At 37.0% G+C, this 19,669-nt stretch overlaps 1 protein-coding gene across 1 annotated transcript; it reads left to right on the top strand.

Moving 5' to 3' along the window:
* The first annotated feature begins 1,627 nt into the window (after nucleotides 1-1,627).
* On the top strand, nucleotides 1,628-19,148 carry LOC121375358 (transmembrane protein 272-like). The gene is made up of 6 exons (XM_041502773.1): nucleotides 1,628-1,694; nucleotides 10,134-10,335; nucleotides 13,098-13,208; nucleotides 14,533-14,592; nucleotides 16,604-16,819; nucleotides 17,599-19,148. Exons 1-6 carry the CDS (start codon nucleotides 1,665-1,667, stop codon nucleotides 17,778-17,780), a joined length of 801 nt encoding a protein of 266 aa, XP_041358707.1. The 5' UTR covers nucleotides 1,628-1,664; the 3' UTR covers nucleotides 17,781-19,148.
* The last annotated feature ends 521 nt before the right edge of the window (nucleotides 19,149-19,669 follow it).

The following is a 19,669-nucleotide window of genomic DNA, read 5'->3' as shown; positions in this document are numbered from 1 at the left end:
AGTGCTAAACAAATTTTAACTTTATAAGACAGGGGCAGTTGTGGATGTGGCATATGTACATTTTACACTAGGCTGCTTAATCATTAGAAAAACAACAAAGTCAGCCATTAATTTATCATGCAATTGTGGCATATTGTACAACATTATAACCTAACCTGAAGATGATCGTTTTAGGAAGGAAGGAAATGTTTTATTTAATGACGCACTCAACACATTTTAACTACGGTTATATGGCGTCAGACATATGGTTAAGGACCACACAGATATTGAGAGAGGAAACCCGCTTCATGGACTATTCTTTTCGATTAGCAGCAAGGAATCTTTTATATGCACCATCCCACAGACAGGATAGTACATACCACGCCTTTTGATATGCCAGTCGTGGTGCACTGGCTGGAACGAGTGGGCTAATGTGCCTACCAATGGGGATCGATCCCAGACCGACTGCACATCAATCGAACGCTTTACCACTGGGCTACGTCCCACCTCATGGTCTCTTTAGGATCGATCTCCGTTGGTGGTCCCATTGGGCTATTTCTTACTCTATCCAGTGCACCCCGACTGGTATACCAAAGACTGTGGTATATGCTATCCTGTCTGTGGGATGTTACATATAAAAGATCACTTGCTACTAATAGAAAAATGTAGCTCCAACAAGTGTCTTTAAACTAAAAATAACGACATCCCTATAGGATATTGGATGTTAAACATTACTATTATTATTATTATTATTTTTTTTTTTTTATTTTTTTTTTTTTTTTTTTATTATTATTATGATTATTATTTTTTTTTTTTTTACTCGTAGTGTTAGAGGAAACTCGCCACATTTTTTTACCATTAGCATAATATGCAAATTTCGAATTTAAATCATTTACTATTATCTACTATTCAGTTAGCTCGAGTGTTCTCTTGCCTTGACAACATAGGCTATAAACAGAACAGAGCTAGACGACACTGTGACTGTAAACAATGTAATCAGGTTCCATCCCTCCGCTAATATAAACAAGACATCTGTTAACAATATGCGTGTTGCGTTGTTACATGGGGTTTCTAATACAGTTATTGGGCGGGACGTAGTCCATTGGTAAAGCACTCACATGATGCGCGATCGCTCCGGGATCGATCCCCGTTGTTGAGCCCATTGGTTGATTGGGATATTTCTCCTTTTAGCCAGTGCACCACGACTGATGTTTAAAAGACCGTAATAATATGTGCTGTCTAGCGGTCTATGGGATGGTACATATAAAAGATTCATTGCTACTATTGGAAATATGTAGCGGGTTTCCTCTCTAGGACTATATGTCATATAATTACCAAATGTTTGACATCCAGTAGTCGATGATTAATAAATCAATGTGCTCTAGTACTGTCGTTAAACAAAACAAACTTTAACGTTTTGTTACAGACCGTATATCTGAACATTGAACTTTATTTCACTCTTTATTCATTATTAAATGCAAATAAATAAATAAATAAATAAACAAATAAATAAATAAATAAATAAATGCCACAATGATAATGTACATCTGACACTAACAGTAGGCTAGTGTAACGTTGAAGGGACTGGGTTAACCGAATAACTACCCTGAAGGCCGTGGCTCAGGACTAAAGCTTCTTGAAAACAATGGAAGAAAATATCCACAGAAGACGAACTATGGAGGACGATGGCATCTTTGTCGTCTTCTTACCCTCAGGTTTGTGATATTAAATTGTTTAATCAGTCTGTGTTTCCGTACACAGTGCTAGGTTTCAGATAATTTGATTAGATATGCATTTACAAGTTGCAGATTTGTTTAGTCAGCCATGCATCGAAATAAGCAGGGGTGCGATGTAGTTCAATGCATGGCGCACATCACAGGTATCCCAAAACTGTGAAAACAACAACGTCAGATAATAGATATATCATAGTAACGTTATATATGTAACTATAGCATTTGTATTACGGGTTTCTGTTTGGGGATACCTGTGGGCGCACATTAGCCCGAGTACTCTTGACTGTAAGAGAGCTGGACGAACATTTGGACATAAATACGCTCTCATTACAGTCACTGAGTCAGAGACAAAGCTATGTATCATTGTATGTTGAATATGTAATTTTTTGGCAATCGCCGACCACCAAAAAGTAGTCAAAGATTTCCGCTATAATACCACAACGATCCTATCTTTGACGTCAAATACATTTACATTGACCATTTTCGAGTTCTTTTATTAAAAAAACAAATTCAGATATTAATCACTAATACACCCACTACAGAAAGAAACCCGACAGCACCCACATTCAGCTAAGCTTCGGCAAACTCCGGACAGCAGAATTCTAAGTTCACTGACCTATATCGTGACGTTGCGTCATTTGATCGCCCACTCAGCCATTCCGTCTTCCAGGGGCCGTCTCATTCAATAATACGACAAGTGCCCGACAATCACCAAAAAAAGTTAGTTTTGTGTAACGACACCACTAGAGCACATTGATTCATTAATCATCGGCTATTGGATGTCATATATTTGGTAATTTTGATATATTTTATTTGCGAACACAGGCATCGAATTTTACCACGGCAACGACGGCAAGTGCCTTCGTTGCCCTCCTTACTTGCCGTTGTGCCCCGAAAATCGAACGTTATCGACGGCAAGGAAAATGCCTTTGTGCCCTTCCTGGTTTGCAACCGTGCCCTTCCCAGATCTACATATGATCATTTATTGTTTCACTGACAATTTCGAATAAAAAGTGTTAAAACACCCGTATTTCATTATGTTTTAAAATTTATTTACGTTACAACTCGCGTTATCAACAATCAAGGAGGCTACGTTGCAAGAGACTGCATCATGGACGCAGCTATATTGTGATCACGTGAACACCTTCGTGGGACAAGGTCGGTATATCTTTATGTTAATTACGCACTGCCTTTATACTATAGTTTTTTCTTGTATTAATTTGATTGGTAACTGTTCGACATACTACCCAAAGAACTAACTCAAATGGATGTGTAATTACCATTTGAAAATTTAGCGTATTATATCAAAATGAAAAATGAAATTATACCCCAATATAGGTCACACAACCACCGATTCACACAGACACACTCGCACGCACGTGCTCATGTCATGATTTTCCCCTAGTATTAGTTAACAGAAATGCCACGGAAAGGAAGACTAAAAAAAAAGGAAAGAACAGGAGCTTAGCTCGGCAGCAGCAAAGTGCGTCAAGCTGTCCAAATTCTTCGGGTATGAGTATTTCTACTAAACTTAGTTATATTAGCTATTGAACTGCAGTTTTCTTTTTCCAACATCAATAACTTGGCACCAGTCCAGTTGTCTCAACTGTCTTCTTGTCCTGAGAATTTCTAACAAATTGATCGTCAGTAGGCCTGCTATATATCTATATGTAACGATAACATACATACAAACATACATACATACATGTACATTTTATTAAAATTTGACGGCACAGGTACCATTTGTTTGATAATTTTTCGTGTTCACATCATGACATTATTAAAGGCAGTCAGTACACAACCGTTAACAAGACGAAAACAGAGATAACTGTGAACTCCCGAAATTTTTCTCCTTGTAGCACCTGCACACCAATCATCAATTTGTCCGTTCCAATGCCATTGCCAGAATGAAATCGAAAATGATCAAACTAAAGGTCTAGAGTCAGATTTAAGAAACGTTATATATTTTACATGTAATACTGACGACCATTCGGCGATTTTTTAGTCAAGTACTTAACAATCCATAATGAGCCTTTGACGCAATCGTCGGACATTTCCAAACTGACTAAGCGCCATGACCGAACATAAATTTATAGAATCGAACTCGCGCTTTGAAGGTCACACAGTTTTAATATTAACGGTAATTTGTGTGCGACACACGGCAATGTTTTGACGAAAATGCAGTTTTTGTTTTGAAGCGGTTCGATATTGGGTAGTAAAAATGCTATTTTTTAAGTGTTCAAACAGTCATTGATTCGACATGCGCGTTTTAAACGGTACCATGCCTGCACAGAACAACCGATACAGTTATAGCCACCGCTAGCCAAAATGTCATCCGTCGCTAAATGGTACATCATCGCGTTTGCTATTAATAGACACAAGCGAGAAGCCGTAAGCGCCCGACTTATTCCGAATGGTTCTGGCTAACCGCCAGATTGGACGGTTTGCCAACATGTTCTACAATTATTTATTTTCACAGCTGCTCCTTAGTACAATTTTTGTGCAGTAAACGTATATGTAATTAAAACAATAAATTAATTAAAATATTTAACAATATGAAAATCAAAATTATTAAAGTGTTAAATTAATAGAATTTTTGTAGTTTTTCACCATATAATTAAATGTTATTTGAATCAGTAGCGTAACCGAGTCTTTATTTTTGGGGGGGGGGGGGGCAGACCCTTTGTCCGGGGGGCCAATGTTGTATTTATTGTGTACAATCAAATGTGAAATGGGGGGGGGGGCGATGTTTTTGAAGGGGGGCACCGCCCCCCCCCCCCCCCCCCCAGGGCCCCCCGTATTTACGCCACTGATTTGAATTCCCAAATCTTTGTCTAAACTCTTTACTCACATGCTATCAAACTATATTACGCCCACATCAATCGTCATCTTAAATATTAGAACTTTATCACTTAGATATGAAAAAAAGAAACAACAAACTTTGTATCTAATTTTTTGCTTCATTAAGATAGCTTGCTGCTGTTTTTTTTCATTTAACATTAACAAATTAAAAAAGAAATTAATTTATTTGGCAATACCGTACTTACAAGTGTGTTTTTGTTATTCATCCCATTCCTGGTCACGAGTACATTGTTAGTTTATTAAAGCCACACATTGATTAATATATTATAGGGCATTTTTGACAGGCAGTCAAATGTTTGCAGGCTTGTTAAAAAATATATGTTCCTGGATGGGAAGGTGTGATTGATTTCATTATAGTTTACCATCCAATACTTAACAAGCAGTTGTCATGCATTTGCCATTCTACTCTTCCTTCAGTTGCATGAATCTTGTAACAACTGACATGGATATATTATAATTGTCTAATTTAATTGAATTTTTAATTTATTCAGCTCCAAGCCCGAGTCATCAGGAAATGATAGCCTGATGCTGATTCAGTACCTTCCTTGGAACCTCTGCCTGAGGTCTACTACTGTTGTGTCTTTCCAATGTGGGACCAGGGTCCAAGTACTAGTAAAGCTGGAAATCCCGAAAAAGTGTAGTTAACATCACTAAAGCACCGAAGTACAAGTGTAAAGGTGACAACAATACTTTCCTGGAAAACGGACTGGGATTGGATAGGATTCCAGGAAAAAGACGGGTATGTTACACTGGTATGGTGCGAAGTTTGTAAGGCCTACTATAGTGAAGGTGGAAAAAGCAGTTTACACCAAGGACAGTCACAATTATGCGAATTGGAAGCATATATAAAGGGACTGCGAATGTGAAAAAAGATACTGCCCCGGACCCACAATGCTAGCAAGCTGCATCGAGATGCGATTAAGGCGACCAAGGCCACCAAAGAGATGCCTGTTATTTACAGGCACCTTAAAAAAAAAAAATGGACAAAGAGACATTTACAAGAATGTGCCCTGTCACCTTTTTGATTGGGCATACACAGTCGCACACTCAGAACTTTGTTTTACAAACTTTCCAGTCTTAATTAGTGTAGAAAAAAACATGGAGTCAACCTTGGTAACACTTATGCCAATGACAAGGCATGCCGAACCTTTGTTGATGAAATTGGTGATGAACGATGGCAGACGACGACTTGAAGCATCTGTTTTTCCACGGAACCCTTCTACTGTTCAATCCTGTTTGATGGCAGCACTGACAAGAGCCTCTCGGAAAAAGAAGTAATTAGTGTTAAGTTGCTTGAGGACGACTGCCTAGGTTCAAACTTCTTGGGTAAGTAAGTGTTTACTTCTTGTGATAACGTGACTTTTTATGACATATATGGCTTAGACTAGTCACCCTAGCTACATAAATAATTGCACCATTAATAAATAAAGTTCTCCTTTATTCTTCTAGAATTACAGAACCTGGTCAATGTACTGCTGAGGGCATATACAATGCAATTACTGCAAAGACTCGAGAAATGCAGCTTGACATCAAGACATGCTGTGTTTGCAACAGCAGCTGATGGAGCTTCAGTTAATTTTGGGAAAGAATCTGGTGTACTGGTTCGACTGAAGAAAACATGCCATGGCTTATAATTATACACTGCATTGCACATCGTCTTGAGTTGGCCCTGAAAGATTCATTCAAGGGTTCATTTTATGAACTTGAGGTGAATTATATTCTTGACTTTTTAAGATCATGGTATTTGCTGTCAGTGTCTGGAAAATGCACACAATACATGTAATTTCAAGTAATAGGGAAGCATTTGTTTAGTAGACGTCACCTGTACAAAACAATATGGTTAGATTAATGTAAGTTTCAAATAACTATTAAAGGCAAGCTTACAAATGTACATTAAACTGACTAAATATCGTATTGTCATACAAAGCTAAACGCAATTCACCTGCACCATGTTGAAATGCTGCATCCTATTTACATTGAGTGGTTTCTGGTAGAATATAATATTTGTACCACGCTTTGGGTGTCAGTCCCATTGATTTTACCCGTGGTGTATCCCATAGTTAGGCCCGGGCCCCCCTAAATTTTGCGACAGTTATAATTATATTATATTTTTTAAACGTCCTACCTATGTGGCAGCAGCGGGTTTCCTCTAAAAATTTGTCAAAATTGACGTCCAATAGCCGCTGATAAGATAACAATCAATGTGCTCTAGTAGCGTCGTTAAATAAAACAAACTTACTTTTTATATCATTGGCCCCCCCCCCCCCCCCCCCCCCCCCCCCCAAATGGATTTTCTGGATCCGCCACTGAAATCTCTCGGAAAAGGATGATGTAACTACAACTTAACTATACCAAGTGTACCAAAACATAATTATGTACTAAATATACCTGGTTTAACTAAATCAATTATTGTTGACATATGCTAGTTGGCCAAACATAAGAAATGGATTATGCACAATGTTATTTTTGTCAATGAGATGACTTGAAATATATAAAAAAATTTCCTTGGTATATATCTTCTTTTCATCTTCATTATATTTTATTGAGTATTGCTAATAATCTGAAATAGGATCTCATGTTAGTTTCTGAAAAATTTTACTGTTTGTAAAAAATGGTTTCATTTGTTTTTTGAGAAATACTTATTATGTTTCGTTTTTTTGCCTTCTATTTTTCAGATAGATAATCTGATGATGCATCTATATTTATATGTACCGGCGATCGATCTGTCAAGAAATGGCACGAGCTTCAGAGAACAGCTGAGACATTTGGTGAACATGTAGTGAAACCATCACGATCTCAGGGCACCAGATGGATAGATCATCGCAGAAAGGCATTAACAGTCCCTGATCCCGGATTACCGCTGCACCTTGTAACCCAACTCCAAGAGCAAGGATCCGAATTGCGAAAAGACATCCCAGCAGGAGACCGTGCAAAAATGAGAGGATATTCCAAACTCATGACCTCACAACCGCGCTTCGTACTATACTTAGCTTCCTACCAGGATCTTGTGGAAGACCTGGCAGAATTGTCGCTCTCACTCCAAGATGACAATCTTCCAATTTCTGGTGTACGAGCAAACATTGATCTTGCGCAGGCTAACCTCATTTCAATGGTCAATAATCCAGGGAGAAATCTCTACGTAGAGTCCTACTTGAGACCACAGCTGCTGAAAATGATGGCGTTGTAAGATTTAAAGGTATCGAGTTGGTGACATCTCCTTCTGAAGTGGACACGTTCAACAGAAAGTCGAAAGAGATAATAGAAAGGATCACCATTTGCATCTCTAGCAGATTCCGAAATTTTTGTTGATGACCCAGTGCTTTCAGCAGCTGATATTTTAGACCCAACAAAACTACCCACAGATCATCAAGCTCTTGCTGGTTGTTTATGGACAAAAGGAAATTACAAACCCCACAGATCATTTCAATGCACTTCTAGTGCTGAAAAAGGGCTGCCAGGTAGATGAGATAGAACGGGAGTGGGCCAAGCTGAAATATGATATATCTCGAAATCACAGACAGGAGGCATTCTATCCGTTATGGCAAAAGATGCTTACCCAGAAGGAGGACCGGTAACAGCAACGTACTCCACCTTGTACGAATTCTACTGGTCTGCCCTATTGCCCCTGCGCATGTCGAGCGTCAGTTCTCATACATAAAGAGAATTCTGGGAGACTGGCGTCTCAACCTGGGCCTGAGTACCATCCAGCATTTACTCCCCGCATATGTTCTGAGGGACCCGAAGCCTGAAAATTTCCAGCCAGCGCCTGCAGTCAATCGATGGAGGTCTTCCTGTGTTAAATCCAGGAGGCCTGAAATCATGCCTTATGGCCCGAGAAAGAAGGCAAAATCCATTGCTGCTACTCCTACAGATTATGAGCAAGTGGACAGTGATACTGACACAGACTAGAGTAGACAAACATCATAGTGAGAAACTCTTTGCACATATCCGAGTTAGGATATTTTTGTTTTATTTATGGTTCATGAATATGTACCGTATACTGAACTTATTTTCATTGTCATACATAAATGTAGTCTAGTCACCTTGTAACACATGTTTCTCTCGCTAGGGGAATAGCCAAACCATCTATGCATAGCCTATTTTCAGTCAATGAAGAGAAAACTATCTTCTAGTCAGCTTGACAAAACGGCAAAAGTACACTAAGTTCAGTTCAGCATTGGATAGTGACCACATTATCAGTCTATTCGCAACTTACTTGTACAATACACAATTCATTATATGACTATGGTACTCTTCGGAGTGTGATTCAGATGGAAAATGAGGATTATTCACTGAAGTTAATGTGCAGTTATCCAGTGAAGTGATTGGTGCTATTTAATGTTCATTATCTTCAAAAGTAGTACATTGAGGTATCCAACGTGACATTTTCATAGTATTGATCTTTCTTTCTCGTTCTTGATCATAATGGCATAGACTGTCATTCTCAGGTCATTTCTTTGTGAGAATTATTTGGTATGATAGAATTGACAAGTTGTATAGTATTTTTTTAACAATATTATTTCAAATGTGTGTTATTGTTTGCTATACAGGTTGGTAATAAAGTTTAAACACAGGACCACTGTCTATTACATTTAGAAGATTAAAAGTTTCTATTTTACAATAATTATTTGAATTATTATCCAAGTAGTAGTTAGTATGCGGATATGCTTATGAATGTATCAGTCATAGAGTAATAATCAAGTGACTCACCCATTCCCTTATGGAATAGTCCTAGGCCTTCAGTAGTAACATTACAGTTTGTAATAATATGGGATAATTTTATAGAAAATAAGTTGCCTTCGTGCCTCTTTTATGAAGGAAAACTTTGCCTTGGTGCCCCTCCAACTTGCCTTGGTGCCCCAATTTTTGTTCTTGACACGAAGGCAACATTTGCCGTGCCCTCAAAAAGTTAAAATTCGATGCCTGCGAACATTTTTGCGTATATGGTATTTGATCTACGAGTCGTATGCCTGTTTGGCATGTGTACCACTCTGACATCAAAGGCTGTGGTATGTGCTGTTCTGTTTGTGGAATGGTGCATAGGCCTATAAAATATCACTTACTACTTATGATAAAATGTAGCGGGTTTCTTCTCTAACACTATGATCAAATTACCAAATATTTGACATCCAAGTGGTCGGTGATTGCCAAAATATTACATAGCTTGGTCTCTGACTGTAATGAGAGCATATTTATGTCCAAATGTCCGTCTTTTACAGTCAGAGTATCTGGATATTTTTATCTAATTTTACATTATTTTGAGAGAGAAAATGATTTTGTTGCAACATGATGTAGTGTAACTGAAGCACAGTTTTGACGTAGTATGCATGAAGTACAGTTTTCAAATCCTGTTCATTGGGCATAGTTTTGATGGAAACTTGATTGTCCTATTGTACTAACATTGATATATAACCGAGTACCTGACTCCTAACTCCACAATTTGGAAATTGGCACAGGTATCGTCTTTTGGAAATGACCTCATATTTATCTTTTAATTTGCTGGCTGAAATTACAGAAAAAAAGAGTAATAATTTATGATTGTTTTCTTTATTATTTCAGACATTACCTCCGTCATACAGTGAATTGTTTGCTGTACAAGAAAATAACAATCAGCTGTCTGTGTCAAGGCCATCTGCACCATTCTCCAATGAATTGCAACAGCCACCAAGCTTTCCGAGCACACTGGGATATGTTGACAATGACAGCCAGGTGCCAACAGAAAGTAACTTACCTCCACCAGAGTACGAACAGGCTGCACAAGGTATCATTTTCAAGGAAGGAAATGCTTTATTTAATGATGCACTCAACACATTTTATTGACGGTTATATGGCATCAGACATGTGGTTAAGGATCACACAGGTATTGAGAAAGGAAACTCGCTGTCGCCACTTCATGGGCTACTCTTTTCGATTAGCAGCAAGAGATCTTTTATATGCACCATCCAACAGACAGGATAGTACATACCACAGACTTTGTTACACCAGTTGTGGAGCACTGGCTGGAACGAGAAATAGCCCAATGGGTCCACCAACGGGGATCGATCCTAAACCGACCACGCATCAAGTGAACGCTTTACCACTGGGCTACGTCCCGCCCCGCATATCATTTTCAACTAATATTTAACATATTTCCAGGGCTTCTAGATTATGGTAGCCCCATTCCCATGGCTAGTGATATTCAATGTTGGGCTAGTAAATAACTACTATCGCCATGCCCGATGACTAATGAATTTTGTTTGTTAAATGCTGCATTTTTAGTCTATTTTGTAAATTTATGAATATCCTGTCCACCACCACCCACCCCAATCCAAGGGTTTTTAAGCTCTATCTCCCTCTTTAGATATCATATCTGATTATTACTGTTAGTAAAACTGTATTTACTTAAAGTAGGGCTAGTTAATTTTCAATTGTGGTTAGTAAATGTTTAAAATCACTGATCCCATAGCTAGTGGAGTTTTATACAAATTCTAGAAAGCCCTGATATTTCACACTTTTCCATTTCACATTACTTTCAATAGTTTGATTTAGTTTTTCTGACCCATTTATAACTAAAAATGTTCATCAGAATCATTTTCAGTGAGGCACATGTAGTATAATGTACACTTTATACTAAAATTTAGTTCTTCTTGGGTAATGATATTTTTTTAAAATAATTACCAAAATGTTGCAGGATTGTTATTTTAGAAATGCATTTTTTATGTAATACCGGGTGTTAATGTTAAATAGAGAATACTACACAAAGCAAGCTGCTGCCAGCTAGATACCATTTTCTAATGTACTCATTCATAAAAATGGTGATATTAAACTGAATGTCATGTAGTATTTTATTTATTACCTACCTATAATTATTGCTTAGAATTCATCAAAAAGCAACAGTTATGCCAAAGTCCAAACATTCAGAGCACTTCCTGGCAGGTTTGCCGCATAACGTTACGCCTATACAAGCGACATCTTCCATCATGACGTCGGAGCAGAAAATCGGGACTCGTCACTGAACCACACCTGTCGCCCCAGTTGAGGCCCGATGAATCTGGCACCACTGCAGTCCCACACCCCGTCGACCCCCCCCCCCCCCCCCCCCCTACCTCAAGCGAGGTTAATAATTCCCAGATTTGGATTTCACAAATAGTTTAGTTTACCGGATATAGGGAGGCACTTTTAAAACTACTTGTAAAATCATCCCTCAGTTCAGCCAATTGTTTTTTGTTACAGTTTGCGAACTATTTTGACTGGATTCTGGTGGATGGTTTTCTGCTCGGTCTGGCTGAATGTAGCCAGGCCTTTCAATAAAAAATGTACAACATCGTACGTCACATGACCTTATATTCACAAAGTGTTGACCCCATTCACCCTTAATGTGCTGTGTGACCCCCATCTCCCTTAATGGCTGTGGCCAATCATGTTAGAGTTTATATCCCAGCTTTGTTGAGGAAAACAGTATATCACAATGTGACGTACGATTTTGTTATTAAACTCTTGATATCTCTCACAAGTATGTCAAGGCTTCTAGAATTTTATAAAAATCCACTAGCCATGGGATCAGTGATTTTAAAAATGTACTAGCCATGATTAAAAATTCACTAGCCCTACTTTAAAAAAATAAAATTTTACTAATAGTAATAATCAGATATGTCACCTAAAGAGGGAGATTGAGCTTAAAAATCCTTAGATTGGGGTAGAAAGATGGGGCAAGATATTCATATTTATAAAATATGTAAATGCAGCATTTGACAAGGGTTTTATTCACTAGCCGTCGGGCTAGTTATAGTAATTATTTACTAGCCCAACACTGAATATCACTAGCCATGGGAGTGGGACTACCATAATCTAGAAGCCCTGGGTCTATAATAAATATAATTAATTTAAGACACAGTCCCTAGTTTCAGCCCATAAAAATGGACACTAAGTTTTGTTAATCTACAAACCTGCAACACACATCTGGATATGGTCACAACAGTGAGAAATACCGTCTAAAATAACTAGAGCTTGTCTCATTAACCATTACGTCTTAGATAAACGTGCCTTTTTAGAAACTAGGGTCTGTCACTTTAAGATTACTCTTTAAAAATCTGCATTAAAATAACAAAATATACGTAACAAATAACACATAATATTAATTATTTGCTGTCCATAACATGATTGATCTATAAAAATTGCTACCTACATGTAACTAAACTAAATTGCTTACATTGTTTTCACAGTGAACATTGAATATTTAGAACAAACATTATATAATAATAAATTAAAAGTTAACTTTGAGTTCTGGGGTCTGTGATCAGATTCATAAAAAATGTCATATTTCAAGTTTGTGTTGAAATTATTTTCAAATCTGACAAAAAAAAGATGTACATTACATTTTCCGGAATAAAGTTATCAAATGTAAAATTATTTTAAAACATTATTTGTGACATGGTAAAACATTATTTGTGACATGGATAGTCTGACAAAAGATTGAAGTATCTGATCATTAACACTACAGGTATTGCTGATCAGTGATTGACCATGTTGGTTGTCTTTTTGCAGATTTGCCACCATCCTATGATACCGTGTTTGGCAGAGTGAGGCTAATGCGACAACAAAGTGTTGGACACCATGATTTTTTTAAACAGACCTACAACGTACTAAGGGAGACATGTAAGAAAACAAATATATACATGTATAGGTTTCAGTAATACTCTGTATTTGACACGGAACATTTTGTTTTCAACATTTTGATTAATAATATTACTAGTCAGTCAAAAATTGATTATCAACTACATGTACTGTTTAACTGTTTAATGTTTCAAAATTGTGTTGCGATCTTTGAAACTTGGCTGAACAAAATGTTCCCTGAATGACTATTATTTGATTTTCTTACACACCTGTTGGTGAGAACATCATGCATTATTTTTAATAACACATAGTTTTTTATATGTACATGTGTTAACAATTTTAAGACATACAATTGGCTGCTCCTAGATGATGACCAGGTCACCAATGCCATACGTCCAATAAAAAAAACAGCTCAGTGGAAATTGATTACACTGTGACATATAGCTAACCTGGCAATCATGAGTGTGCGATGCATAAGTCAGCTACAAGTGCAAAGAGTTGTAAATATGTTTTAGTCAATAAAAATGTTAACGTTTGCTTAAAACCTGGTTTTTGAGGATATCTAACAAATAGAATAATACATTTGTGTCTGTTACATGTAGATACCATTTATCTCACAACTTGTTGTTTAAAAACGTCTCAAACTCGCTTTCGCTTGTTAGATACATTTTAAAACAACTTGTTGTGAGATAAATGGTATCTAACGGCCACTTGTATTATTCTCTATTAAGCAAATGTATTTCATTAAAGAATTGTAATTTGTATTTACAAACAACTCATAGGGGATCAGTGAAAAAAACAACCCAAAACATAGAAAACTACAAGAACCTCTAATTAGTTTTATTTTGTAGAAAAGGAATACAAATAAAATAAACATACAATATTGGGTATTATTACTAGTAGGGGGTGAGACGTAGCCCAGTGGTAAAGTGCTCGCTTGATGCACAGTCGGTCTGGGATCGATCCCAGTCGGTGGACACATTGGCTATTTCTCGTTCCAGCCAGTGCATCACAACTGGTATAACAAAGGCCGTGGTATGTACTACTGTGTCTGTGGGATGGTGCATATAAAAGAACCCTTGCTGCTAATCGAAAAAGAGTAGCCCATGAAGTGGCGACAGTGGGTTCCCTCTCTCAGTATCTTGTGTGGTCCTTAACCATATGTCTGACACCATATAACCGTACATAAAATGTGTTAGAGTGTGTCATTAAATAAAACATTCCTTCCTTATTATTTGTAAGTAAGATCCCCATAAATAAACTTGACAAAATCATGTGTATTCCAGTTAGATATACATGTATAAACTTAATGGGAAATGAAAGTTTTAATGAAAAATTATGATGATTATTCAATTATTTATTTCAGTTGGATGTACCCTTTTCCTTGGTGTTCTCTTAGCCATACCAGTGGCTATGATAGTAGTAGGTATGATATTTATCATTACTTTAACCTCTTTCTGACTTGTGCTACAGTCCTAATAATATTACGTCCATCAATTTACATCCATTGTAATTCACTATCCTTTTGCAACGTTATATTTATAACAGCAGTAAGTCTGCTGTAAAACATTGTACATGGAAAATTTAAACATAGCTACATAGTAAATGCTGTAGAGTGGTACAGGGGCCTAATTCACAAAGGTCTCTTAGGCTCTGCTAGACAACAAAGCATCCTCTTGGCAAGTCTTTTAGCATTGCACTGCGAGATCACGAAGTTGCGAGAGTTTAGTGTATTAGGCTCTAGGCCTCTGAAAATTGTGAGAATGATTGTTTGTCTTGCACATCTTTTATAAAGTCTTAACTTTTTATAACTCGGGTTTCGTTCACACATTAAATGTAAGATATATGATTTTCATGGTCATGATGTGTTAAGCAATAACGAAATGGATTGTCATGACGTGTTAAGCAATAACGAAATGGATTGTCATGACGTGTTAAGCAATAACAAAATGGATTGTCATGATGTGTTAAGCAATTACGAAATGGATTGTCATGATGTGTTAAGCAATAACGAAATAGGTTAGCTGAATTTGTTTTTACATAATCCATTAATGGGTTAGGTAAATTTTCAATTCTCCCTGTTATGGTTGCCTGTATTAAGTTAGAGTACAGTTAAATTAGATGCAATATAAATCCTGGGATCGATCCCCGTTAGTGCACCACGGCTGGTGTATCAAAGACTGCAGTATGTACTGTCATGTCTGTGGTATGGTGTAGGTAAAAGATTCCTTGCTACTAATGGAAAATGTGACGGGATTTTCTCTCTAAGACTAAATGTAAAAATTACCAAATGTTGGACATCCAAGTCCCAATGGTTAATAAATCAGTGTGCTCTAGTGGTGTCATTAAACAAAACAAACTTTTTTTTACTGTTACTTTATGTATGTGGCTGTATCCAAAATCCTTATGTGTAAGAATCCCAACAGCATCAAGCCGAACTGATGAGTTGTCTCCCCTTTTACTGTTGACATTAAATTGTGTTTTGTTTCGCTTTGACTTGTCCACTCACCTAAGATCACTTTTTAGTAAATTATCCTTGTATACACAATAAGTGTTTAAACGTTTAGAGTACACTAATGTTGTCTGAGAAATATTTAGTGGCCAGATTGGGTTTATTCTGAATATGGTCACATCCTATGGTACTAGCAGGGTTTTGTTTGTCATTCACTGCATATGAACTGAAGTTGAATTTGGTTAGTATATTCAGCATACAATTTGCTAACAAGCTAATTTAAGTCTCGTTAGAAGAGCCTTATAAGTTGACTAAGACATTCTATTTGTTTACACATTGTCAAATAACATTTGTTATTTCTCAAACAGTGCTTTTTTGTCCATCTTAAACATTTTAAAGTATAATCCCTTACTTACTAGTCTCATCAACATATAGACTGGTTTTAATTTTACTTGTATAAAACTTAAGTAAATTTTAAAAAGTCAGTTCATGAACAGAACTGTATAATGTTCACTGCACAAAACTTGCACAATATGAGTACGGTGAGACTATACATGTATACGAATCATTTCTGATTAAGGTGAGTTTAGTAGTTTGTTGTTACTTTGACATAAGAATTTATTGTTTCTTTGAAATAAGACTAGTTTTGTACTTGTATATCAATGAGTGAGTTTTATTTAGTTTAATGGCACCACTAGAGCACACTGATTTATAAATCATCAGATGTCAAATATTTGGTAATTTTGACTTGATAGTCTTCAGAGAAAACCAGCAAGGGATCTTTTATTTGCACTTTCCCGTAGACTGGACAGCCTATGACAAGTGAGTCATGGGGCTCTAGTTGGGCCAGAAAAAACCCAATCAAAGGATGGGTCCACAGAGGAGGGTCAATCTTACTGCTTAAAGAACCTCCGGTGAATGCTCTACCGATAAGAGGTACATCCCGCCCCTTCAGTGAGTGAGATTAGATTTATTTATTTTTCAGGTTCACTTCACATTTACGACTGCCCAGCTGAACGTTACATCCCTATCTATCTGGTTGTCATGGGAACCTGTGTCACTGTGAAGATTGTGATGGAACTGCTCCAGAGTTACAAATTTGACTGGCGCAACGAGTGTTCCTTTGTTAAACAAGACCCACCAAAACGGCATCCTTTTGAAGTGTTCCTCATAATGTTCATGCTTGGCTGGTTTATTACAGGTAAGAGTACAGGAACAAGAAGGAGGCAAGTTAAAGAATTATCCAGGTTCATTGATATACATGTATAGTGGTTTAGCTATTGCCCTTTAGAGTGTGCATTTTATGGTTGCATTTGGAACACTGGCAGATTGAGTTTTCTGGTATGTATACATAATAAACCAAGGAGTTTGAAATACATTTTAATTTTATATTGTGAAGTGACCAATTGGGCAGTTGAAATTCAGTGAGAGAACTGTTCTCAAAATTCCAACAAAATTGGAACAGAAGCCCTAATATAGTTGGTGAAAATGTCTTTTTAAAGCACTGCATACATTGTATATAACACTGCATAGTTGTGAAATTAAATATAAAGTGAACATTTAAGCCGTTTGTTCCATCATTAAAAAGCATCTCAGAGTATTTTACTAGGAAAATGTTTCCTGACATTGCCAACTGCTGCAACAGGTGCACATGCAGGAAATTGTGTCGGGAGTGGGTGGGTGTAATCTAGACTGGTGAGCGAAGTTTTTATTAAAAAAATAAAATGTTCTTGGATCCCCCCAAATCCTCTTTTTCCAGATTGCTATGCAGCCTCTGAAAAAGTGAGAAATTTTTTGGGGAATTGTTTTATTATTCAATGAACAGCTGAGTTGATAGCTTTTACGGTTTACTTAAACATCAACATAAGTGACACTCTTTTATGTTGGCAACTGCAAGATGACTTGCAATAATGTTTATGTAAATAAAAATAATAGAAAATAGTCTATTACCAAGTAGCTTTTCTTTTTCTGTACTTGCAGGGAATGTTTGGATCTACAAGACTCACACTCGATTCAGTACAGACCCAACATCTGTCAACTACTGCTCTCCAGCCGTCTTCTACTTGGCATTCTGGCTCACAAACTCCATTTACGTTTTAATAGTCTTATGTATTTGCTGTCTGTATGGTGTTTCCATGGCAGCAAAAGACAATGAATCATGATAGAGTATTATAAACTTGTGACAGTTATTCCACCCTTCCATATTCTAGACATCTTAAACCCAGCTGTGGCATTTTATCATGGCGTGTGCTACAACAGCTTGTTCTGAATGTGCTCGTAAACCCTTTGACCTGACCTGATTTTATCATTATTACAAATGATAAAGCTACATGTAGCTTCTGATATGACTAAAGTGAGGGTTTTTTTAAGGTCTTCGCCATGAACAAACTCAAGGTGAGCTGAAGATCACTCCCCTTAAATTTTGCCAGCCGAGCAATCGCAAGAAATTTCAAATGAAATTCATTAAATATTTTAATGCAAGGCGATCAGTTTGCAGCTCTCCTAAACTTCCCAGGAGAATGTGGAAGGCAGTGTGAATGATTACTCTCCTTTCCTGGTGAAGGCTGTATTACAAATGCTTTTGACATTAGTGAGTACAGTCTGTACATTCGGTGGACATTAGAAGTGTAATGATTTGGGTGTTGTGCAATATGATATGTATCTTGGTGTGTGTGTCGTGATTTGATATCCTTAACTTTTCATATAGAATATGTTTGGTTGAATAATGAAAGAACACATATTTACAATTTCAGTTCATTTTATAAATGAACACTTTTGTACAAGGTGGCATAGCAACACCAAGGGCAGTTTATAGATACAGATATCTTAAATGCTTGCGAATAATATTCCCAGAAATGATCATTGTCATGGGAACTATGATTTCATTCCTCAAGATATTTGCAACTGTCATCTTTTTACACAAACTTATTAAAATATGTATGTATCCCATATATTGTGATACTTTATCGTCATATCATTACAGTTTCTGTTGATGTATGTGTATTTTCATTGTATTTTCTTTCATTAATGGGTTCTGCCTAGAAATTTATGATTGGTGAAAATAACATGCCACCCCTGCAAAAAATTGGTGAAAATAACATGCCACCACTGCAAAAAAAAACCCAACATACCGTGGAAAATCAAATTGAATATAGTCCACAGCAGAAAAAGTACTGTGGATAATTAAAAACTACACAGCACTGACAATTGCCATGTTTCTTTATTGTGCAGACACTTCGCAGACAACCATGTTGTTGATATTACAGCCATGACCATCTCAACATCCACCACCCTGACCACCATTTCTTTTATTACTGTCAACGTGTTGGTATGTTTTAATTTTCTACTGGAATGTTGAATATTACCTCAGCATATTGTTTTATCAGCAGTTGTTGTTAGGTGTTCTTGCCTGATGCGCTGTCGGTCTAGGATCGATCCCCATCAGTGGGTCCATTGGGCTATTTCTTAAAGGCCATGGTATGTGTTATCCTGTCTGTGGGATGGTGCATATAAAAGACCCTTTGCTACCAATAGACAAAAGTAGTGGGTTTCCTCACTAAGACTATATGTCAAAAATTACCAAATGTTTGACATCCAATAGCCGATGATTAATAAATCAAGGTGCTCTAGTGGTGTCATTAAACAAAACAAACATTGTTAGGTGTTGACCATATGCAGCATTGTTCAGTTCAACTGTCAGTTATGTAACTGTCATGTTGACTGACAGACAGTTATTTAGTGAACCATTACACATTCTGAATATCACTTTATCATGTATGTTATGTTAATAACCACAAATTACTGTCCTTAAAATGTAAACTGCAAGGTTGAGGTGCTTGCTGAAATGTGATAGCTCTTTTTAAAAACAGAAGCTGAAATGATCTAAAGGTTCCTACAGATTGAATGTGGCACATGTGTGCAATCCGACTGATGCATCTGATACATCTGCGGCTTGTGTTTTAGGTATAAACAACATATACAATATTTTTATTGTGGCTGGTCACATGTGTTTTGCAGACACACACATTGGACACATCCAGTCTAAACACTC

This window comes from Gigantopelta aegis, chromosome 6 (assembly GCF_016097555.1).
Source record: "Gigantopelta aegis isolate Gae_Host chromosome 6, Gae_host_genome, whole genome shotgun sequence".
In the NCBI taxonomy this organism is placed as follows: Eukaryota; Metazoa; Mollusca; class Gastropoda; order Neomphalida; family Peltospiridae; genus Gigantopelta; species Gigantopelta aegis.
Note: the sequence above shows the minus strand (reverse complement) of the source record. Positions and strands in the feature narration are given on the sequence as shown.

Coding starts and splice junctions, on each gene's coding strand:
- LOC121375358 (XM_041502773.1), top strand. CDS start 1,665: ATGGCATCTTTGTCGTCTTCTTACCCTCAG. Junction 14,593..16,603: donor AGTGGCTATGATAGTAGTAG/GTATGATATTTA, acceptor TTTATTTTTCAG/GTTCACTTCACATTTACGAC. Junction 16,820..17,598: donor GCTTGGCTGGTTTATTACAG/GTAAGAGTACAG, acceptor CTGTACTTGCAG/GGAATGTTTGGATCTACAAG.